Raw genomic sequence first — 24,405 nt, 5'->3', positions numbered from 1 at the left:
CGCGCGTAGCCTGCGTTTCGATTTCGATCAGATTTTCTTGGTGTCTCAAATCTGCTGCTGTTCCTCTCACCACGAAACCATTGTGACAGGTCACATTATGCCCAATTTAACTGAGAAAGTACGTTTTTGCTCCATGTTAGTGCTCTTTGATTAACAAGTGAAACGAAGAGAAGTGCTGAACAGAAACGATATTCACGCATGTTGCTGCTTCAGCCTTCTGGTTATGCAGTTGCCTTATGCTCGTTTGCGTTTACGGCTGTAAAAGCCAATAAATGGGATTTATTACATAAAGATTTGTCTGGAGAACGCTACAGTATCATTTCCAATGTTGTCCATGACTTATAAAGAATTGGTGGTCGTGCATTTTTGTCAATAAAATGTGGAATCTTCATAAATCCTCAAATGGCCTGATTTCATTTTAGTCACCTGTTGTTTGCATCCAGTCCCATGAAATTTGACCTCAGAAATAGAGTTTTTGACAGCAAATGATATCAGCTCATATATTGCTTAATAAAAACAACTATGCTCCTTTACATGGCTGCAGTTCATATAAGACAATCATATTATAGAGTTTAGGGATCAACCTCTTATTCACCCCCATACCCTTTGATGGTCTTGATTGATTTTCCTAAGTTTTAAAGTAAAATACATTTTCTGATGCTTGATTGTTTTTTGTATGTAGAAAACAATGTAGAAGATAAACGTCCTAATACTGTACTATGAAAAATTAGGTATTGAAAAGTTATAACCGAAGGAAAAACACGCCTTTAAACTTAGCTTCATTTAATGCATATTCAGAAATTGTAGCACAGAATATATGTAGGTTTAAAAAGTACTCTGAAATCATAACATTTCCCTTTTGAGTTAAAACACAGTAACCTCAATACTGGCCAAATTCTGGATTTGTTTGACATCAAATTACCTTTATTTATAAAGAAACCAGTCAATTTCCATATGTGTTTTATTCACAATAATAAGAAGAATATTCAGCAGCAGCAGCTAATTCTTCTGCCTTCCTTTGTGTTTCTGGATATTTCTGCTTCGTCTTGATCTTGCAGTATTTTTTATTGTCTTTTTCCACCTCTCCTTTTTCTCTTCTGGAGAATCAGGGGATGTATTGCTGTTAGACAGCGCCTCATTTTCTTCATCAGTACATTTTTTTCTCCTTTGTCTCTTAACACACGATTTCCTATTTGAACTCTGGCTATTTGTTCCAGAGCTTTTAGGTCTTCCTTTAGGCCTGCCTGTACTTCTCCATTTGCTTTTAGGCCGGTGCATTCCCTCCATTTGCATTTCATCATCTGTGTCCTCCTCCTCCTCTTCCTCCTCCTCTTCGGTGTCAAGCTCGGAGTCTGTATCTCTCTTGTTCCCACTATTCTGAACAGCATCAGTGTCACTTTCACTTTTGTTGGTCATATCTTTCTTCTGTTCAGGTTCAGAACTCACGCCGTGATAACGCTGGAGATGACTCTTCAAGCTCACATTGTGATTGAAGCATTTGTCACAGTGCTGACACTTGTAAGGCCTTTCTCCCGTGTGCAGGCGCATGTGGGATTTTAGATGGCTTGCCTGGTTGAAGCCACGCTGGCACACTGAACACTTGTACGGCTTTTCTCCCGTATGGACTAATAAATGTCTCTGAATTGAAAGAGGACGGAAAAATTCAATTCCACAGAAGCGACATTTTAAATCCACAGTGCCCCTGTGGTCTTCCAGGTGGGTTCTGCGCTCCTTGCTTGTGGCAAATGTCTCTGTACAATCTGGACATTTATAGGGCTTCCCTTGGGTCATGTGGATCTGCTCATGGATATATTTGTCCACCCTTAACTTAAACGTAGCATGACAGTATTTGCAGCGAAACTGGTAGTTTGCATCGTGGATTCTGCTGTGAAAGCTTAGAGCAACCTCATTAACACACCTTTTCCCACAAATATTGCAGGGGAAGGGCTTGAGTTTATGCTCACATATGTGAGGCCTTCTTCGATCAAAAAACTTTCCACAATCTGTGCAGAGCTGACTGTACTGTGGGGTGAGCGCAGGATAATAATCACTATAATTAAAAGTTTCTTTAGTTTCCTCATTTTGTTTGACATGGAACAGTTTTACTGGGAAAACACCATCCGCTTGCTTCCAGGCTTCATCTGAATCATCAGGATCACTCGATTCGTTTGATTCATCCGTGGAGTCACTGTCCTCATCGATGAGAGCAACAACCTCAGGAACATCTGCGATGCTGCTGGAAGCTCCATCTGCTGGTGCTGCCTATAATACAGTAACACAAATAGGCAGGGATCAAACTGAAAACTGACATAATTTCAGATGAAGCAGACTGGCTGAAAACATTAACTGAAGCTAATGGTAAGCTTAAATGCAATTAATTCCAAATACAACCTTTTTAATTTCCATACAGAGCAGTGAAGTCTGTGTATTTTTTATTCCTAGACATTTTTCTGAATGCACAACTCTACCCTTGACCAAACTAAAACATGTTTTCACCTTGGTAACGTGTTCATAAGATTTTTTTTTACAGTGTTAGAACAAATATCAAGAAAATATTCATCTTTAATGCCTTGGCTAGGGATTTCTGTTTTAAAACTCCAGATCTTTGTCTGCAAACTGCTAAACATGGGGAAAGCCTTGGGGGAATTGGGAGGCTAGGGATCAGGGAGGTGGACCTGGGGCTGGACAACCCACCAGTAAAGCCCCTGGACTGGCAATGAAGCTGAACCAATCTGGACCTCTCAGCAAGGCCCTCAACGCACCATTTGCTCCCTGGGCACTGAAATATGTTTTCTTGGTCTTTATTATTTAATTATATTATTTTGTATTTATTATTATTATTATTATTATTATTATTATTATCATCATCATAATTATTATTTTGTTATTAGTTGTTGTATCAAAAAAGGTAATGTAAGTATGTATCATAGAAAAGACTGAAGGAAACAATCCTTGCTGCTTGCTGGGTGAGATCACACTAATATGAATGCAGTAAGGAACCAGTAAAAAAAAAAGAAGTTAGAAAAAGCTAAATGAAGACATTTGCTGGGTGTAGCTGCGATTTAACAGTTGCTCTCCAGGTCAGGAAATGTGCTAGCTGCTAGCCACGGGGCTTTGGGCCAAAACAGGTTGTTGAAAGCCACGAGACACTCACAGCTACTTGCTCAGCTATAGGGAACGCTAACAGCCCCTGCTAGCTCTGGGCTAACATATTGTAGCTTGTGTTGGTTTCTCATTTCATGGTGGCCATATTAGCATATTCATAAATCCAAATAAACTGAATGAAGGAAATTGTGGAGAGTGATGCCCTAATCCATTGCTCACATTTGGATATAAATGATTCCTTATTAATTATTCATAGCAGCTGGTGTGGGCGTTTCACCAAAAGTATGTGCCAATGTGTTAATGTTTGTTTACCTCTGAATTTACTTCTGCATCTCCTGTCAGTAGCTTAGTTTCTGCAGCTGGGCCCCTCCTGTCAACCCAGCTCTTCCATTGGTATGTGTAGTCACACTGAATGCAAAGCTGGTTCAAGGTGATGGTTACACCACGAGTGACCTTGTGCATCTTGAGTTTACCTCCACATGATGGACACTTGCGGCTAAACAACTGTAGGAGACGTCTTTCATTCACAGGAAACTTCCCTTTCTGTTTTAAAAGTGCAGCTCTAAGCAGAAAAACAATTTAGAGTAAATATTATAAAACACCATCATGCCAAAGTGGCCAAAGTAGAGAAGGAATGTTCAAGAAAAAAAAAAGACCTTACTTTTCCTTGATCAAATCTGTATTAACATTTTCTGGTGGCATTTGGCTTTGCAGAGAAGAAAAAGATGAATATAGGGCTCCATTTGGGACTGGGCCATTTTGAGAGCCTGCAAATTATTATAAATATCACCAAATAAAATGAATATAAATGAGAAAAACACACAAATGTATTTTTTTGTAAAACATAGTTCATATGTACTCATTGAAGCCAGGCTTGATTCCTTAGTGCAGGAATTTGGCCCATTGTGTGCTTTGAGTTGATCATTTTGGTCAACAGCTTCTGACTTATCCACAGGCTCCTACACAAAAATGAAATAAGCAAAGGAAAAGATTAACAAATCATGATAAAATAACATGATGCATCCATGCATGCATGCATGCATATATATATATATATATATATATATATATATATATATATATATATATGTATATATGTATATATACATATATATATATATATATATATATATATATGTATATATACATATATATATATGTATATATACACACATATACATACATATATATATATATATATATATATATACATTAATGCATATATCTATATCTATACATACATATATTTATATATCTATACATACATATATCTATATATATCTATACATATATACGTGTGTGTGTGTGTGTGTGTGTGTGTGTGTGTGTCCACATAAACAAGTTATTTACACAACCAACAGATGTATTACAAACCCATTCAAGTTTTTTTGCTTCCTTTTTTCTCTGATTTATCTCAGGATGGACTACTTTCTAAAGTTCCGTTTAACAAATATGGATCTATGATGTACTTATGCTGCATGGAAAAACCATTCAACTAGATTTTTACTAATATAATAAATATAGATTTGACACATTGAATTTTATGTGGGTAAAACTCTCTGCTTTCTTTGGCAATGTCTCACTGCTCATTCACACTTAAGCCAGGCCTTAAGTGTGAATTAACTCAGTTAAATTCTTCAGCCATTTCACAAATACTGCGATTTCAATGTCTAACCCCATGTGCTTGATGTTTAAGTTAACATGGCACAACCCTCAGCTTATACTTTCTATAAAGACCACTGGAGATCTTGAGTTGTGTTTAGGATAATCCTAGGTTTTTTTTGCACCCTGAACTTTTTACCTAGAAATGCTTTCTCAACGAAATTAATTAATATTAAATGTGTTATTTTCAACGTTATGCATTTGGGTAGATCATTCTCTCCCAACTTAGCTTTTTTGATGGAAACAAAACATTTCACTCAATGTCCAAACACAACATATGAAGCAGTGTGTCAGTGTCATTGTAACACTCACATCACATTTAAAGCTCTCCACTCGATCTTCTGGTCCTGAATACGGACACAGGGATGGGACAGCGTCGGGCTTCAGCTGCACCGAGCCACTCAAACTAACAAGAGAGTTACTGGGGAAATGTTCACTACATACTGTAATATCAGTCCAACATGATTCTTTAAAGCGTTGCTTGTTAATATTTGCTATAAACATGACCCAGTCCAGCCTCCTCTCTGGGTCTTCTGGTAATTTGAAGCGTTGGGCGCTGCGACGCTCTGAATCACAACCAACAACAGAACACATCCCGGGTTTAAGGTGGGTCTCTCCAGCTCTTATGAGGCTCGTTTTTTAAATAAGATATGAAGACTGGGTTCGCATTTTTTCATTAGTAGCACCAAGCTAATTTGGCTAGCTGTTTTAGTTTTGGTTGAGCATGCCTGGGTAGGCGGGGCTTAAGGGGTGGATGCGAATGGTTTGTTGTCAGGCGTGCACCGGCATGGCACGGCGCGGTCTGAAGTACAGTTATGTAACAGGCGTCGTATTTTTTTTTATATGTTTTTTCTGTTTACTTTTATCACTGGAACAACACCCTTTTAAAAAACTTCATTTCATTTGTAGTAATTTTTATTTATTTTTCTTGGAATAAAACAGAAAAAGCTCAGGATATTTTTACATTTAAAAAATTATCTTAACAGTGGATTTACTTTTTCTCACATAAAAATAAAAATAGCCCTCATAATGTCAGGTAGCTTTTAATTAACAGCACTGATTCAAATCAGAAACTGCCTAAATAATTTGCTGATTAACCAGTAACGCAACTTTTAAAATAAACTTAAATACAAATTTTGCATGACAAAGAATATCCATCCATCCATTTCCCTAACCGCATCATCCAATTCAGGGTCTTAGGGAAGCTAGAGCCTATCCCAGCAGTCTTTGGGCAAAAGGCAGGGTACACCCTGGGCAGCTTGCCAGTCCATCGCAGGGCCACACAACCACTCACACTCACTCCTAGGGGCAATTTAGAATACCCAATTAACCTAACATGCATGCCTTTGGACAGTGCGAGGAAGCCAGAGTACCCGGAGAGAACATGCAAACTCCACACAGAAAGACCATGACCAAGCCTCACCCCAGCCAAGGATCAAACCAGCAATCTTCTTGTTGTGAGGCCAAAGTGCTAACCATTATTCCACCGTGCAGCCCATGACGAAGATTAGTTTCTATAAAAGAGTGAAAGCAGCTCTTTGATTGACTGCCAGCCTGTCCAGGTTGTACCTTGCTACTCACCTCTTACCAGCTGGGACAGGCTCCAGCCTTCCTGCAACCTTACATTTGGAGAACTAGACTATACCTGCTTTTAATAAGCTGCTGGTATAGTCAGCAGTGAATGGAAAGCGTAAAATGAACTTTACTTATATAGCATTATTCCGCCATATGTTGACAACTCAAAGCACTTTCACACTATATATACGACATTCACCACACTTCTGTTATTACATATTAAGTGCTTTCTCCTATTGCTCACATTCATACCCTGATAGACACATCAGGTGGCAATATAGGGTTCAACATTTTGCCCAAGGACACTTCAGCCTGAAGCTATGGGAAGCTGGGATGTGAGCCACTGACTTTCCAGTTGGCAAACAACTGCTCTTCCTCCTGAGCTGCACGCTGAAAAAGATATGCCTGGTTTGTAGAGCAAAAACTGTGGAGTACAAATATGCAGTTTCTTTAAGAACAGCATCACTAGGTGATGCTGTTGAGCTATTGAAAAAATCTGAACTTATTGCACAAACGTACAGGACACTGTGACAACACTCAACAGCCATCTTTAAGATTATTTGTTAGAATTTTACAAGAGGAAAAAATTATGTTCCAAGCATATTTCCATTTGAAATGCTTTGATAATCAATAGATGGATTGAGATCAAACTTTATCAGTTTTATGTTTATAAAATTGCCTTTTGAATTTGAACTTTGAATTTGAAAAAAAAAAAAATTGAAATATACTGCTCAGGATGATTAACTCCTCATACACAGATTCACCGTAGATTTCCCATGAGATGTGCAGTGTGAGCAGGCAGTTCACACAGTTCTCAAAGCACGTCATCCAGGAGGTGTAGTGTATACTATAACTACAGTGAATGCTTCAGGAAATCTGTACATTTGAATAATCCTTATTGAAATCTGATTTTAACCATTTGATTATGACAGGAATCCTGAAAGGCAAGAGCAGCTCCCCCGAGGGAGCCTATAAAAAGTTGAGGTTGATTGCATGGCAGCATGAAAGCCTGCATTAAATCTTGCATTGCTGATGAGACAACAGAAGGGATGTGTGGCTGTAATTTAGGCTCAGGGTCATGTCTACAATTTTAAACACATCCTTACAACAAACAGGAACAACACACACAACTGTAGCCTTTGCAGGCGGTAACAAATTTTCATTCTGGGTGTGACACAGGCATTAGCAGTGACCACACATATTCTAAGGCTTTAATGACAGAAGGAAAAACTGATAGCTTTAAGGATTTAGCTTCCTTCTGCATTTTAAGGACCTCTGACAAGCTATTTCTTGTGTCTATCGATCACCTAAACTCAACATATATATGCATCTTTGTGTTTATTTGAATATGTGTACATGTCTAAAAAGATTTTATCTGTTTAATGTGGACATTGATATATAAATCACTGCCTTCATGTCTCATTTAGAGGAAGGCAAACTTCAGAGACACAATAGGTTGAATTAGGTTTTTGACCAAAGACCCACTTTTTATTCTTTTCCTTTGTTATCATCATTTACCTTCATCATATGGGTTAAATCTCCAGATTAGAAATGTGTCATTAAACTGTAAACACTGGAGCAAGACCATAAAGGAGGCAACACACACACCAGGGACACTGTCAAGAGATCATTCCACACTTTAACAACAAATCCATTCCTATTATGGTGATTGCAGTACAATATGAAGTTCTCATGTGACTGCGTTGGAGAAAGGAGGGTAAACTGGCCAGAAATGTGCAGAAAATTACATTTCTTGGTTGTTTTAGTAAAAAGGAATTTCACCCCTGACTCACTTTTACACCCAATCCTCCTCCATCATACCAGTTCTGGGAAAAAGAGCGATAGACACAGTCGAAACATGTCAGCTGCCTTTCACATTCGCCGAGGAATGTTGGCGAGCCCTTGCAATGTTGTCAGTCAGTACAGAAAATAAGCGCTCACTCTGAGATTGATGGGATCACATACCATCAGTTCCTCTGTGTTTTCCCATATAACGTTCTCTGTTAGAAGCAACACTGCCATCTCACCGCCTCATATCCTCTCCATCCATGTCTAGGCTTGCTGAGTGTGTTGTATCAAAAATTCCCATCCATTTCTCAAACACATTGTCATTGTGTGAAAGAGTCTATAGCTCGTGTTTGTTCAGGGTATGGCTTAGGGAATAATCTAAAAAGATCACTGGTTCATAACATCAAACATGTTATATACAGTAAAATGCTTCCTCACACAGAAATCAGAACTCCCTCAAAGAACTTTAAGGGACTTGTTTTAGATTCTCAAATGAATGTTTTGCTTGCAATAGACACATAAAAGAAGGCTTAAAGCTAAGTCTTAAGCCTTTGCAGATCATTATAGATCAGTACAAGTATTGTGTTTTGAATTGCAACATCATAGATTAAATCTAATTCTTTCTATTGATTTTTCTTTTCTTTAAACCTGTGGTGAGTTTTTTTCCCAGCCTTTGGAGAGGTGCCTCTAACATCACAGAGGGCTTCGGTTGATGGTTTAGTATCAGAGTATCAGATCCTTTTCAAGACTGTTTACGGCTACTTTCCCTCGTGAGAAACCAAGTACCCAATCAGCACCCAAGAGAACCAGGTTTAGGGTTTTATCAGTCTTTCTTGGCTAAATTGGGAGACTAAAAATACGAGAAACAGTGGTGGAAACAGGTTTAAGTTGTTTTCTTTCAGTGTCTTTTTCTAATAAAGCATTCTTTACAAAAGGGTTTAAACATTGTTAAGGGTTTGATCAAAAGCAGCCCATATGTATACTTTTGAAAGCAAAAACCATCATCAACTGAGCTGAATTCAACAAAGGAAAATTGTTTTAGTATCAATGAATAAAAGTTAGGGGAAGTTGTTGGGGCCAGGACTGACTTCCTGTACTGATCCTTAGTTCTCTGGAACAAAAGATGCCTCCAACTAATGTAGCTTGTATTTTCAGAATGTTGTGCAGAATGTGTGCAATGTTGTTTCTGTTCAGCATCTTTTGCACAGTCAGCTTTAGAGCAGTTTTCAGCTCAGCACTAGCCTTTATCAGTCTGTTCAGTGCAGAGTCAGTCGCATTGATCTTTATGCCCCAACAGAAGGGAGCAAAGAGGAATGTGGTAAGATGCTGTCATAAATGATGGAGGAAGTCAGTTTTTAATAAAACGATCATTTTAATCAAAACAATAATTTCCCCTAAGAATAGCACCCTTCAGATGCTTATTACACATGCATAAAAACCCAATATGCATGTGTGATAAGAAGAAATGAAATCTTTGCATTTAAAACTCTACAAACCTTTGAACAATATGTATATTAAAATGTTTAGAGAGACATATATAATCTCAGTAAAGTTGGTTAAAACTTGTACTTTGGACATTTCTGACATCGTAGCATAAATAGTCTTTGTCTCTGCAGTTGTCATTTAGTCTGTTCTGCTGTTTTAACTGCCTGAAACTGGTTCAAGTTGGTATCTGCTTTTAATCACTGAGATCTGTTCGGACACAGATAATGGTAACAAGGATCTCCTTACACTCATCATACCTTTACTAATGTGGCACATTAGTAAAGGTGGACAGGAATGACCAATGGCACTGGAGTCTAATCTGGGAGAAACCTGTCTTTGTCATGTATAGGGTTACGTGTCGCTATGTGAATGTGATCTATGCCAAGCATGCTCTTCATAGCAAGAAGAGAACAAGAGAACAGGCCATCCGAGAAAGTTGGACCCAAAAGAATGCAGCTCTGGTATTCATTAATGAAGAGCGCTCCTTTCTAGTGGGACAAGAGGGCAGGAATGAAGCGATTGGTTGATAACGATGCAGGAGTGGTAGAGAGGACTTAACATTTACAACAATAATCCAATTTTCTCACACCTAAAAGTAAAATTTGTGATTTAATTTTGCCCCACACACACTCACATTACATAGATCATCACAGGCTAAAGAAAAATGGAAATTCAATCATTCAAAAGCCAGTTTGTATATTTTAGAACATTTTATTGCTTTATGAAATGTTGCATGAACTGAACTGTGAAAACCTTCATACTGTTGTAAATTCACAGACATGCCTGTTTAAAGTCACATGTGGTTGATAGTGTACAGTTCAAAAAGACTGTGATTGTCGGCTTATAACTTACAAATAACATATACAAACTCTTTGGCATCCTGCTCAAAGTTCTAATATATCTAAAATAACAATACAGACATCTGTATAAAATAGATAATAATATTAATTAACCAGTTTGTTAGTTCAAAGCTCACAGTAAACAAATAACTAAGAACTTTTGCCCCTTAAGGGTGACCAAACCAGCAGAATCACCACATCTGGACACACACTCACATATTACTATCATACATGCAAACATACTTTGAAAGAAAATGAAAAAAGAAAACAAAAACACAATGAACTAAACACCATGATGTTACAACATCCCAGAAATATAAAGCAGCTTACTGATCATACATCTCAAAACCCCTCCAGAACCAGCTATTGAGGCAAAAGAAATATGAGAAGTGAGCACTGCTAAATCTTATGTTATCTTAAATTAATCAAAAGATGTGGGTCTTCCAAACAGATAGTATCTATGCGATGGGAAGGAGATTACTCTAAATTAAATCCACATTTTCTCAGAGGGGAATGCAGGTCACAAAGAGAACCTCTAAAGGAATATTTATCTAGAAGAGCACATGGCTTAAGTTAATATTTGGGAATGTGGAAACCGGATTAGATAAATATGTAGCTTCTTATCTCAATGGGGAAAAGAAATAAAAGTGATACTAAAGTGGGAAAGCAGCAATTATATAAAGAGAGATTTATATAAATATTTTGGCATACACTCTCTGAGAACATGTTGCCCTATTACAATCCACAAAACTGTCCCAAGTACCTCAGAAGATTCATGTTCATGTTCACCGTGCCGGGCAGACCGCCTGCAGCTGGCCAGCTCAGTGAGCGAAAGTGGGTCGGAGCACAGCTCTGTCACGAAAATGTGAAAACAGTCCTTTTTTTTTTCTCACATGTTGGCCTTTTTCCTGAACATTCTTGGATCCAGTAATGTGTTCTCAGTTCTTGCACTCTTCACAGACACAAAAGAAATGTTTGTTTCTCTTTTCCCTCATTCAGAATCCATCTCTCTCTTCCTTAAATAAAGATTTCCACTGCTTCTGACTCCAGCTCATCCAAGCCTCTGAAGGGGTTTGACATCTTCTTAGGTGCTAGTTTGTCTGGGAAGGAGGGAAAAAAGAATAAGTGTAAATATTTAAATATAACATGAATATGTACATGCAAATGTTGCATGTTGTTTGGCATGCACACATGAATTTTTCAGTAATTAATTTTATTTAGGTGTCAAAGCTCCACCCCTAATACATATAATACAGGGTTAGAAAGAGAGAGAAGCTTGCAATGCTAAAAAGGGTAATGGACATTTTCCACAGGCTACTCTGGTGGATGTGCACAGTCAACAGATCCACATTATTTTCTAACCATGCACATTCCACAGGGCTTGCATTATGAACCGTGACCTGGACAGATGCTGTATGACTGGCTGGTTAATCTGCACTGTGGGTAATCACTGTAAGCAGCCATAACGTTACGCACTGCTTTTGTTTTGTGTGAAGTCGAAGTTTGTGCCGACTTGTTTTTTCCTGGTCTGTCCTTCTTTTATATAAAAACACTTGGAATGTAGGTTTTGTACTGAAAACATAAATGCACTCCTGCATATCTAAGTGATCACTCACCACTACTGAGCTTAGTTATGCTGGCGGCTTCTTTGGTTTTGGGTCCCTCCAGTTGCCGTTCTAGTGTCGAGGGTTCAGACTGGGCAGAGGACTGACGGTTTGGCAACGTCTGATCATCTGACAGACTCTTACCTAAAATACAGCAACACAGCAAATGTTGGTTTCTATCAGCTACATATTCACATCAACTACAGGAAATCTTATACATCACTTGGTTTTAGCTGGAATACTAAGCTATAATGTAGTGGAGGGGAGCCCAAAATCCAGTCCTCTAAATCTACTATCCTACAACTTTTAGGTGCATTCCTTCTGCAACACAGCTATCAAATGCATGGCTGGTTACCAGGCCTCTGCAGAGCTGAATGATGTGCATTAGGGAATTCAGACATTTGATTCAAGTGTGTTGCAGAAAGTATGCATCTTGAGGAGGAGAGTAGATGTTGTGGACTGGATTTGAGCACCCCTGACGTAATGTAATCGATACCTAAGCGCCAGACACATGAATGATTCAGAAAGACTGGTAACATTATGCTCCTCACCTCTATTCTTAGTGCCGGTGTTGCTGATGGAGGGAGTTGAAGCAGCAAGTCGAAGAGGTGACCCCACCACATTGAGAAGATTTGTTCGGGGACTCTGCTCATCCTTCTGACCTTGATCCTGGTGCAGCCGCTGATTGAGAATTTTGATCACGGCATCTTTTTCTAAAATCTGAGCGTAAAGAGCACGGATCCTAATGTGAAGAAGAAACACAATAAAACACATTAAAAACAAACAGACTGAGACAAAAGGACTAAATTTGTCACAATTTTATTCAAGTATGCACCTGTTCTCCATCTCCTGATTCCTGTGGTCGGCCACTGGTAGGTCCTCATTGAAGCTGTTGTTAGAGGAATGGCAGGGTGAGTGGTTAATGATGGTAGTGTCTCTGCAAGAGAAAAATACATTTCTATCCTTAGCTGAAATGAGCTGGAAAGTATTTGTGCGGTCCCAGAAAGCATCCAGCAAATGTTAAGCAGATGCAGATTTTACCTCTGGGCAGCAGCAGTAGCAGCCACCTCCATGGCAAACTGCCTCATGGTGCTCTCCTCCAGGTACTTCTGCTCCCAGCGTACCATGTCAGCTTCGAGGGCCAAGATACGCTCCTCGCGCTCATGCAGGCGCTCTTGGAGTGAGCTCATAGTCACACCTGGTGGCTGAGACTGCCTCTGAGATAAAAAAAAAAAAAAAAAAAGAAAACAGTATTTTAACAACTTATTGTGATGTTATTTACCAGCAGCAGGTTCACCTATTATCATCCTAGCAAAGCGGTTTACCTGTTGCGCCCTCAGACTCCTCAGCTCCTGCTCTAGCCTCGTCCTCAGCTTCATCTCTAGACTTTCCCTCTTCTCGCAGGTGGACTGCAGCTGAGCCAGTGCGCTCTGAAGCCTCTCCACTTTTTCCACATATGCCCTCTTCCTCCTCAACTCTTCCTCAAGCTGGCGACCTCGTCCTCGAGCTGCCTCCAGGGCCTCCTCAAGCCGCTTCGCCCGCAGGCTCTGCTCCTCTGCAGTTGCTCGCAAACGCTGCAGCTCCCGCTCCACACGCTCCCGCTCAAAGTTTTGCTCCTCATCTGAAGCAAAAGAAAAGGTGATCAGGTTCAGTGTATGTTGATACATGCTGGTTAAAGCCATGGATACAGTTTAAAGGTTAGCATGCATTATTGGAGAGGATGTGAACTGCTTTTACTTCGCATATGAATTTGTTTAAATATATTTTTTCCAACCTATGTAATAAGTACCAGAGCTGCTACATGGCAGCCAGTGTTCTTCATTTAGAGAAGCACTCCTGGAATGCTGTGAGGAAGGAGGAGGAAGGAAGGGGGAGAAAGCTGCCCTATCCCTTTGACCCACATAGCATTCCTCATCAAGGCCACACAAACATCACTCTGCATAAGTCCAGTTCCTTAAACAGACACCATAAATCACACTCACAACAGGTAGGGGGGAACCTCATTCCTCCTCATTCCTACCATTTCCACTGCTGCCCTGCGGTTAACAGATGGTTCATTTCCTTTTGCAAGGAGGTGTGTGTGGATTGAATTTCCCATTATTAAGCCTTCTTACCAAATAAGCTGAGGTTATGCAAGTAAATTCCTGCATGCAAAAATGCCCTCAAATACCAAAAAGGCCCCATGCTATGCTGCAATCTTGTCCAATCATGCATGCCGAGTCCAAAAAAGGCTGTACTGAGCATATGAAACCTGCTAGATAAAGTGACACACTCACTTTGTTCAAGGAGTTTTGCCATGATGTGCTGGTTATGGTCAGCGGCCTCTACTTCTTTTGCAACATGGGTTCTGGCATTTTCCAAGTTTTCTGCAAAGCGGCAGAGTTTTTCGTTAGTTTCCATTACAAATCATCCAACTGCTGGATTTAATATGGGGATGTTTTGTACCTCTCAGGTCTCTGTTGAAATCCTGCAGTCTCCTGATCTCTGCCACCAACCTCCTCCTCAGTGTCTGCTCCAGGTTTTCTCTCTTACTGCTGCCCTGCATCAATGTCTCATAAGCCTCCGAAATACGCTGGATCTCCTGCTCCAGCTGCAAGTGGAAGGGGAAAAAAAAAAAAAAAAAAAGGAGAAGAGATGGGGGGTGGAGTGGGGGTTGAAAGAAGGAAGAACGAACAGAAACAGAGAAAAAACAGAGAGAAAACATTTTTGGTTAACCTACTTCTCACGCCAGAGAAGGTGGAATGTTGATTCATGTTGTTACAGAGCACTTCTATCTGCAAACACAACACACGGCGTGGTTCCGGTCGTATTCTGGTATCTTTAAGTGCGGGTTTGGTTTAGCTTAGCATGAGCGTTAGGCAGGCAATAGTTTACCTTATGACTGGATTAAATCTCCAGGAAATTAATGTAAGTCAGTGTAATGTCCTCTTAAGTGTGTGTGTGTGTGTGTGCGCTATGATTCTGAGAAGGAATTCAAGCATGCACCACTCCCTGTGGAACTGATTTATATCTACATTCCTGAGGGCTGATAGCTTCAGTTCCAGGTGTATGTGTGTGCAGAGGAGCCTGCATAAACACACTGCACGTTAATATATATACAGTAAGACACACACAGGTTTGGGAGGGTTGCCAACATTGGAAAGGTGTGCATGCCTGAGCCTGGGTTGTGGAAACGGCAAAGAGACACCCATCATTACAGCAGTCACTCAGACATGTTTACTCAGGGCTGCGGCCTGACGGAGAGAAAACTTTCCAACCCTGGCAATTATCATTCTTTAAGGCTGAGACAAGGCACAGACCATGTGACATAACTCCCGCAGAGTTCAGTTGATTTTACAAAGACTGGCTGAGGTGTCAAATGTCACTGAGACTGTTTCAACCATGCTGAACAAGTATTTTAGGACCTGTTTGGTCAGATGATGAAAAGCAACAAAAAAATTTCAGTTTGGAGGGGAAAAAAAAACAAAACATCACAGCAGCCTTCTACCTGATGAAGAAACCCAACCCCCCCCCACCTCTCTGAAGGCTTTTAGCTGTGTGGGGTAATGACAAGGCTTAGATTATGCTCAAAATCTATGGCCTACATGGAATTAAATCACACACAAACACACACTTTCTGGCGTCCACTCGGCCATATTCACAATGAAAGGAGTGTGTAAACACAGTAGCAGGCTGTGACCTCTGTTTGTGCCCCTGTAGTTTGGAAAGTAGCTGCTGATTTAATCTGTCCATCCAGATGAGGGGGTGTGCCTGCAGTTCAATATCATTGGAAGCAACTGTTGACATGGGTTGTTGTGTTTCATAGACAGGTGGCTGAGATGAAAAGTGTGTTGTCTGGATGTTCAGTGACTTATGTCATTTTCATTGGAGCATTTAATTTCTTTTTTTTTTTTTTTTTTTTTAAATAGCTGCCAGAATCAAATTTCTACTAGATTTAAAAATGACTTTTTAGTGTTCTTTTTTTTTTTTTTTTTTTTTTTAAACTAAACCTGTGAGTGTTGTCAGCCACATGACATTGTTCCTGTTACCTTCTGAATGCGGCCGGTCTTCTCCCTGTGAGTTTCCAGCTCTTGCCTGAGCCTCTCATTTTCCATCAGTAGCAACTCCACCTGGTTGGGTTCTTCCAAGCCAGCAGGTGGCAGGCTGGTGAATGTGTTGTAGAATGGGACTTCAGCTGGCTGGCCAGACTGGACATACCTAAGAAAGAAATATTGTTTTGTAATTAATGGCCATTTCAACTGCAACAAAGTGCCTGGAGCAGTAAACTGGAGGTGTGAGAAAAGGCTTTAAATTGAGCAAGGCATCTAGATATATTGCTCTATTATCATCAACCAACAGTGACTGGAGAGAATGTAAAAGCCTGAATGAGGAACAGATTTGTCAGACTACCAGCAAAAGCACCTGAGACCATCCCGCTTCTGCATGCCAAATATTACAAACATCTACAGGGCTGGACTTGCTGGTCTGTAAGTATTTCGAAATATGATTCAGTACGCAGCCAACAGTGTGACTCACATTTTAAAGTATGTGTTTACGCATGTGAAACACAATGGTTAAGTATTGGGTGGATTCAAAGATAGTATGATGGAATATGATGCAACAATCGCAGTAGTTTTAACTATATACAAGCACAATCACAGATGTGGTGAGATCAGCCAAACTTCTTTTCATACCTGTGTTGCTGAGTCTGGACTTGTTCTTGGATCTGGTGAGGGATAAATCCCTGGCCCTGGATGGGAGCAGTGTATTCTGGGGGTGGGCTGCGTTTGTTTGTGCTTGGCTCTGTGCTCTGGATGTACTGTGGGCTGTAGTAAGGAAGCTCGGGATAGCTGTGGGAGCTGATCTTCATGGCTTCTGCTTTACATGAAGCATCTCTCCTCTCCAGAGATATCTGCATGCGATGCTCGCTGAGTGACCTTGCATGGCTGCACTTCTGTTCCAGCAGATCTGCTTCTTCGTGGAAAGCCCCTTCATGCAGCAGAAGCTGGCCCTCATGGAGCTGCCTGATGGGGCCCATAGGGGCCCAGTGTCTTGCTAAGTACTGAGAGTGTGCCTTGGCCTGCTCATATGTTGGCAGCTGCTCCCCATGTAGCTGGTACCCACTTTCTGAGTGATGAAAGTCTCCCTGGTGCTCCTGACCCTGAGGCTCCTGCCTCGCAGAAAGCTGAGGGAGCAGTGGGTCCTCCTGGGTAAGACTCTCCAGAGAGGATCTCGGGCTCCTGCTCATGTCACCGCCACTACTGGGTCCACTGTTACTTCCGCTGCCTCCACGCAGGGCCTGCTGCTGGATGGCTAGTAAGGTGCGGGTGTCTGTGGGGTTTCCATAGCGGAGCTGCTCTTGGATGAGCCGGTGCAGGACCGTGCCAGACGGCTCTTCGGTGGATGACATACTGCTGTGTGAACCAGTAATTCGCTCTGAGGATCAGTAGAATTGCTTCTTATCAGTGTGAATGTATTTAAATAGATCAGCTGTGAACCTGAAATGCAAAGAGGGAAAAAATGTAAGTGAATTATCTGGCAAACATGTCCTGTGGCATGTAACAGATGTTAAATGCAGTAACAGGGACGTAATGATAATGCAGCCTAACTTACAGAGTGGAGGCTGTCTTTAAAGTATGCGCTGTAATACTTGCTACATAAAAACTTGACCATCATGTAAACATACCTCCCTACTTTATCTGTTAAATACAATATGGAAGCTGTACCAACAGCGACAACACAGCGATGTGGTGAGATTTTCCACAGCAGGCAAAAAAAAAAAAAAAAAGAAAGAAAGAAAGAAAGAAAAAACGACTGCGACAGAAATTCCACTCTCACGGGGGAGCAAAAACGCACCGTAAAGTGACTTTTCATCTCAATTGTCGCGTTTGAAACAATAAAAACAGCTTAATTTACCTCAAAAACACTCTTCTCCCGAACAGGTTTTCAACCCGAAGTTACGAAGCGGCTGCTTAATCCACGTTTTTGTTGTCTTGTTTTCCAACAGAGACAGAAAACAGACGCTCCTCTTACCAGCTCACGCTTTCATCCTCACGACTCGGTGTCGAAGTAAAATTTCGGATATTTCCACTATTTCCATCGACTTTGTGTAGTCAAACGTGTCTCATGTTGCTCCCCCGCCCCTCATACGGGCTGCGCGCTCTTCTCTTGCTGTGAAATGATTGTGGAGAGAGAGGGCGGCGATAATAAGTAACCGTGGAGGGACTGAGGTCGGAATGCCTGGCATGTAAAACGCGAGGTCCCTCGAGGATCAAAAGCGTTAAAACCACACGGGCGGGGGGAGGAGGGGCGCTGCACGACGCTTTATTACACCAATGAGGAATGAAAAAGTAGCTGGCGAAGAGGAATTAGTTTTACAAAATATTGAGGAAAGTTTGTTTATAATAACATTGTAGAGCAAGATCTTTCCTCATGGTGACTTTATCAGCAACAACTTCTTTACTGCCTGAAGGAGAAACATTCAGATGAACTTTAAATACACTGTTACATTTAAGTAACAGTGTAATGAAATCACTTAATCGTATTTTACACCATATTTTAAGATACAAGCATTTTAAAATGTTACCTAAGAATATAAATATCTACATTTGGTGAATAATTTAAAAAAAAAAAAAAAGAAAAGTTAATTATTTAAAGGGATTCTTGAAAAATATTATCATCCAAACTTTGCAAAAAAAAAAAAAACGTTTAGAAATTTATGTTTGCTCAATAAAAATACAATTTGGAGTTGTCTTAGACAATTTATTGGAAAACCTGGTTGGTCACCTTTAAAATCAGGTGCGAGGATCATGCTTTTGTGGAACAAGCAACACAGCAGAACATGACCTAGTCATATCAGAATGAGGTTCTGGAGCCAGTGGTGATATCTGCAAAGTCTGGCCCACTTAGAGCCATGGTCATCAGAGAGTATCTCAAGAGAGAAGAGGATGGATTAGCCAGTCTGAGTTCAGACCTCAACCAAACTGGCTGACCTTCAACCACCCCTACTTGAAGAATGAGATGCCATCCCACATCAAAATGTGACTGGACTTGTAACCAGGATGAGGAGAAGATGCTAAGCTGTGACTGAAATGGATCTCCCACATACTTGACATGACACTATCATCCAGTCCACTGCTTAAATCACAGCAAAACTGAATACCAAAAGGAGAAAATTTGAAGATATTTTGGGACATTTTTGGAGTCACAACCTGCATGTTTAGCCATTTTGTTTATTCCACAGAAGCAAAACCCTTACAAGTGTTAGGTTTATTTGGATCATTGACATTGATTTTAAAATAGCCATAATTGTTCAACTAATGTAAGCATTGCAGTTTTAGAGGAATTTCAATTCCCTTCAGCTCAAATAAAAATGTTTATTACTTAACTTCCCCTTGAGCTAAGGATGCAAAAGGAAAAGTTAAAATATTTCTAGCTTTGACTTACTTACTTTGGTCAGAACTAGAGATCAATTGTCATTTTTACATAGAAATCTAGTACTTTAAATGAGTCACAATATCGACTAGACATTAGTTGAATTTGTTGTGGAGAAATCCACCATTGTGGCATTCACCGCAGGTCACTTCAGAATGCATGACCCCTGCTGCAACAAGTGTTGAGGCTGTTACATGCCTTAAATGTGTGCATGTGTGCGTGGCAGCTGTCCTCTGGAATCTGAGGCCTTTGTATCCTTACAAACATAAAAGCTCCTTGTACCCAACATGGTACAGAGCAGAGCCTGCAGGATGCCTCACTACTCTGACACTTTGCTTGTTGATTTATACATCTAGATATCAAACCTCCAGATGCCCTCTCACCGTTCAGATCACATTACATGAAAATAAAAGAGAGATGGATTTAAATGCAGTAAAGACAGGCCTGACCACAACTCAGTTTGACATGTTTGGAACATCAATCGTTGTTTCCATAAAGAAATTAACCTTTCTTTTTTTTTTTTATGAGAGGCTTTATTACTTTCCAACGCCTGAGCTATGCAATATCCACTAGAACCTAAATGGTGCTGGATGCTGCTTGGATCTGAGTTTTATTGTATGCTCTTAAAATAGACAGAGGTTTCTGTTACAACATACTCATCATATTTTCAAGTAGAGGGAGAGACAGGCAGAGGGAGGGTTACAGATGCTATCTTGTTTCTTCATAATTTATATTTTTGTTCTAAGGTCTTACCCAAAAATGTCACCAACAAACTACAATAGACTTGTTAGAAAAAATAGCTGCTAGTGAGATGCAGCAATCCACAAAAACATATAGCTGAATGTGACCACTGGCCTCAAGCTGATTATCTCATTAGACCTAAAAATCTATAAGCCAGATGAGATGGTATTGAGCTGTTGATGGTGTCCACGATCATGTGTCTGGCTCTGTAACCCTACTTAATTAAAAGTGCATTCCCATCATGTCTCAGATTCTCTGTATTCTTAAAAGAGCTCTTTTTAAAAACAATGCAGACATTGCGTCTCTGCTGGCGGAACTGACATGGAGATGATCACTCAGCAAAGTGGAACATGTTTGCATTTCCCCCTCAGATTCGCACTGCATAGTCTCCACCTTTTTTTGAAGGCCTGGTCATGTCATTTAACACCACTTCACTACTTCCTCTGCTCCTTCTGTGTGTATGTGTCAGCATGTGTGTGTGTGTATGTGTGTGTTTCTCTGCTAGTGGACAACGCCTCTGGTCATTTTGTTCTCCATTGTAGAAAACTTCCTGTGAACTCGCAGAGGAATGCAAGGCTGATCCTTTGAGAATTATGGATGCTTTCCAAAAGTCATTACAGGAGATCAACATCTAAGATGCTTGAAAAAAACCAACAAAAAAAACCTTAGTATTTTTTGTAGGCACTGAAATTTTGAGCCAAACAAAACTAACATTTCATGAGTTATTCCCTGTTTGTGAAAAGGAGAGTGCCACTCATAAATACCTCAAAGAGGAAAAAAAAAGCCCACAAACTAAAACACAATTGTGTTGTTGCTATATAAAGTAAACTCATATTTCTCTTGAGGTTTCAGTGGAAACATAAGCACAAATGAGGGAACAGTGAATCGAGTCAACCTACCAATTACACAACTGGAAACAGTCTGACTCTAAATTTACTCAACTGAGCCGAATCTAAAAGTTTGTATAAAAAGATTTCTTTGCCAAGACAAGAATAGCAAGAAGACAAATGCCTGAGAGGAGCCCTTAAAGGAGTACATGTCTGCTTTTGGAAAGTTATTCTTTATTCAGATAACTCCTGTAGCTTATTTGATTTTAAATTAATCTGAGTAATAGCTATACTCAGGGTGTGTGATTGTGAGCCAAATGAATTAATTTACAATTAACAAGCGGTCCTCATACCACTATATGTCATAAACAACTGACATATTAAAAGACTTTGGCAATATTCGTGTCACTTTCATGAGCAGATTTTAGTCTTTCATGTGTAACAAGCTTCCATTGCTCAAATGAAAAATAATATTCCTGACACCAAACTAAACTGAACAATGTCACATTAAGCTCAGACTTGGCTGTTATAAAACAAAACCAGCCCATGGGTTAGGATGCTTTCCATGCATATCTGAAATTGGAATTACTATAAACAAAATTGATTCACAGTCTGTTGGATGCCAGTTCTGTTGCAACAGAGTTGGTAGGACTGAGGCTGGGATGCTCAACGTGTTTTCTGTTTGGCATCATCCCTCTCTTATGTTGTTGTTAAATGTTTTGGCCCACTCTTCTTTACAGTCTTGCTTATATTCATTTAATTTTGTGACAGTTGTCCATATACACATTACTGAAGCTTCTAATAGAACATTTCAATTAAGCTCACATCTGAACTTTGACTGGGTCATCAAACATCTTTATTCTTTTTCAGCTACTCTGTTGTGGATTTGCTTCTGTGGGACCACTGATCTTGTGCATGACCCAGTTTCAGCCATGGTGGCCTATGTGACTCAGGGCTACTTTAGCATACTGATAAATTTTCATGGTAGATTAAAAGATTACAGGTGAAGTCTTGTGACTTCAGAATAAACAAAAGTAGTATTCAAAGTTTATTTATTTATTAATCTATTTATTTATTTATTTATCTATTTGGTTGTTTATTGACCAAATGTAGGGCTGTGCACTGTGGCCAAACAAAAGGAGGAAGGAATAATAAATTGCATATGATCAATGGTGCTTGACTAGTATTTATCATCTTAATTTCTATGGAGGCAGCAACAGTGTTCTTAGTTTTTCACATACCTTTTTCTTCATTTTTGGATTAGTTTTTTGTTGGCTTGAACAATAGTCAAGCTATCAGAGACGTCATACATTGACACAATCGCTCTCTCTTTTTTTTTTTACGTTTATGTGCTTAGGTTTGGTCAATTATTAAGCAAAAATCAATGGAATGAGAAATTCTATAACCACGTAAAGATTTAGAAAAATCCATCTTCTAAAGAGCTACTGCTGTCACACTACTAGAATTTACACCTCCAATCCAATATGTTCTTTGTTGTATTTATTACTGTTTGTTTATCAAAAGAAATTATGACCTGTTGGCTTTTTCAGTTGTCAAAGTTTACATATCTCACAATGTGGAGCAAAACATACCGTCGTTCATCTGAAGCCCAGTCAACACATTGCCTGACTCACTGATTGTCTCAAAATCTCACCCTCTGTCTGCCTTTTCTTCTTTTGTTTGGGTCTTTGGACTGAGACATCACATGAGTCTTTGATGAGTATATGGATGTTCGGACAGAAAGTTGAAAGGTTCTTACAGGACAGGATGTATGCTACACTGTTTGACTGGTGGGAAAGACTGAGCCAGAATAGCATCCAAGGTCATCTGATAGGGCAGGATTGGTGAGGAATGTAACTGATAGTGTGTTGGAAGGAGTGGGATGGATCCTTCTTCTTGGCTCTCACATCCCTCCATGGCTTCCTCATTCAAACAAAAACAATAGACAAAGGTAAGGTGTGCTGCGCTCAAGTACTATCCTGTTCTCAGGAAACTGCTGACGACAAGCTTCCCATGTATTTGCTTTTCATGATGATTTCCAATGCTGGGGTTGGTTTCCACATGAATTTATATTGCAGCAAGCATTTTTTTCTTTCTTTTTGTTTTGACACCTGGTTAGATTAATAGTAGAGAATAGAAAAGAGGCATTGGTGACTCAAGGAGCTCTGCATGTTGCTACAAGTCGTGGTGTAGCAAAGGGAATTTCCAGGCATTCATGTCAAGTAGACTTCAGACATGAGTCATATTAAAAGAATCCATTCAGATTACAAGACAGATGTGCAGTCATATCTGAGACAGGTTAAGTGCCCTGGAAGTAATCAGTTAGATTCTGAGTGAAAAATGGACCTTGAATGAACACCCAAACAAATGTATGAATCATTAAAAAATGTGGGAATATACTCATAACCTTGTAGCCTTCTGAAGAGTTGAGGTCTTTTGGGCCACTTGTACACCTTTCCATTAATTACCATAACAACATTTGTTTCTTATTTAGATTGAATGAATAAGATATGATAAGATAAGAGAGACTCAGTTTGATTCATATTACAGTCCGGGTCAGCTGTACTGAAGCTTTCCCTGGATATACATATAGTTGATCTGATTTTGTTGATCAGCTGTTAGTTTAATTCTATAGGCACTAAACTATGAGCCATGACATTAATACCATCTGTTTAGAATTTCTTTGGCCTTACGCTAATCTTTCAGGGCATGACCTTCTGTGGAGTCTGATGCTGACATGTTGGCAGGATCCAATTGGATTAAGATTGAAACATACTTGAATTGGACTTGTCCTCAAGCAACATGTAGATGCTCAACTAGCCAAAGATTGAATGTTGGTTCATTGCATTGCGTTTCATGACTGTTATCATCTTGGTCTTTTGAAGTCAGAAGCAGTCATATTTTTACAAGATAGTGGACCTGGAGAGAGAGAAAATCACATATCCCTGAGCCCCAAAATCTACTTTATTAAAACATTGAATTGTTTTCAAGAACAACACTGTGATTAAAATGAATTAACCTCTGTCACTAACAATATATGTGCAACATTTAACAACTTGGGTTTTATTTTCAGTAGAGTTTTAAGAAAGTGTTTTTTACACAATTGTTAAGATCATGTGGTTTTGCCCTTAAAGGATTTTTAACCACTAGAGTTGACCAATCTCATTTTCCATATACTCTACATCAGGCCTCCTCAATTCAGTCCTATAAATGCCACAATCCTGCAGATTCTCAATGTGTCCTGCTCCAACACACCTGACTCAAATGAAAGCCTATTAATGCCTGCACTCATTGATGTAAGTCAAGTACAGTATGTTTGAACAGGCAAACAGCACCAAACCGAGGAGCCCTGCTCTATAATCTATT

General features: G+C 39.7%; 1 protein-coding gene across 3 annotated transcripts; it reads right to left on the bottom strand.

Moving 5' to 3' along the window:
- Positions 1–10,316: 10,316 nt before the first annotated feature.
- Positions 10,317–18,209, bottom strand: LOC306758627 (angiomotin-like 2a). 3 transcript variants are annotated; one of them, XM_079243963.1, is made up of 11 exons: positions 18,071–18,209; positions 16,732–17,535; positions 16,087–16,255; positions 14,504–14,648; positions 14,335–14,424; positions 13,384–13,679; positions 13,100–13,275; positions 12,894–12,995; positions 12,610–12,800; positions 12,071–12,202; positions 10,317–11,554 (listed from the first exon to the last, which is right to left on the bottom strand). In XM_079243963.1, the coding sequence occupies exons 2-11, from the start codon at positions 17,445–17,447 to the stop codon at positions 11,472–11,474; spliced, it is 2,100 nt and encodes a 699-aa protein (XP_079100089.1). In that variant the 5' UTR covers positions 17,448–17,535; positions 18,071–18,209; the 3' UTR covers positions 10,317–11,471. The 3 variants fall into 3 exon arrangements, with proteins under 3 accessions (XP_079100089.1, XP_079100091.1, XP_079100090.1); XM_079243965.1 differs by having other exon boundaries at positions 12,894–12,947; XM_079243964.1 differs by having other exon boundaries at positions 17,954–18,203.
- Positions 18,210–24,405: the final 6,196 nt, after the last annotated feature.

This window comes from Telmatherina bonti (genome assembly GCF_933228915.1).
Source record: "Telmatherina bonti genome assembly, chromosome: 7".
NCBI classification, from domain to species: domain Eukaryota; kingdom Metazoa; phylum Chordata; class Actinopteri; order Atheriniformes; family Telmatherinidae; genus Telmatherina; species Telmatherina bonti.
Note: the sequence above shows the minus strand (reverse complement) of the source record. Positions and strands in the feature narration are given on the sequence as shown.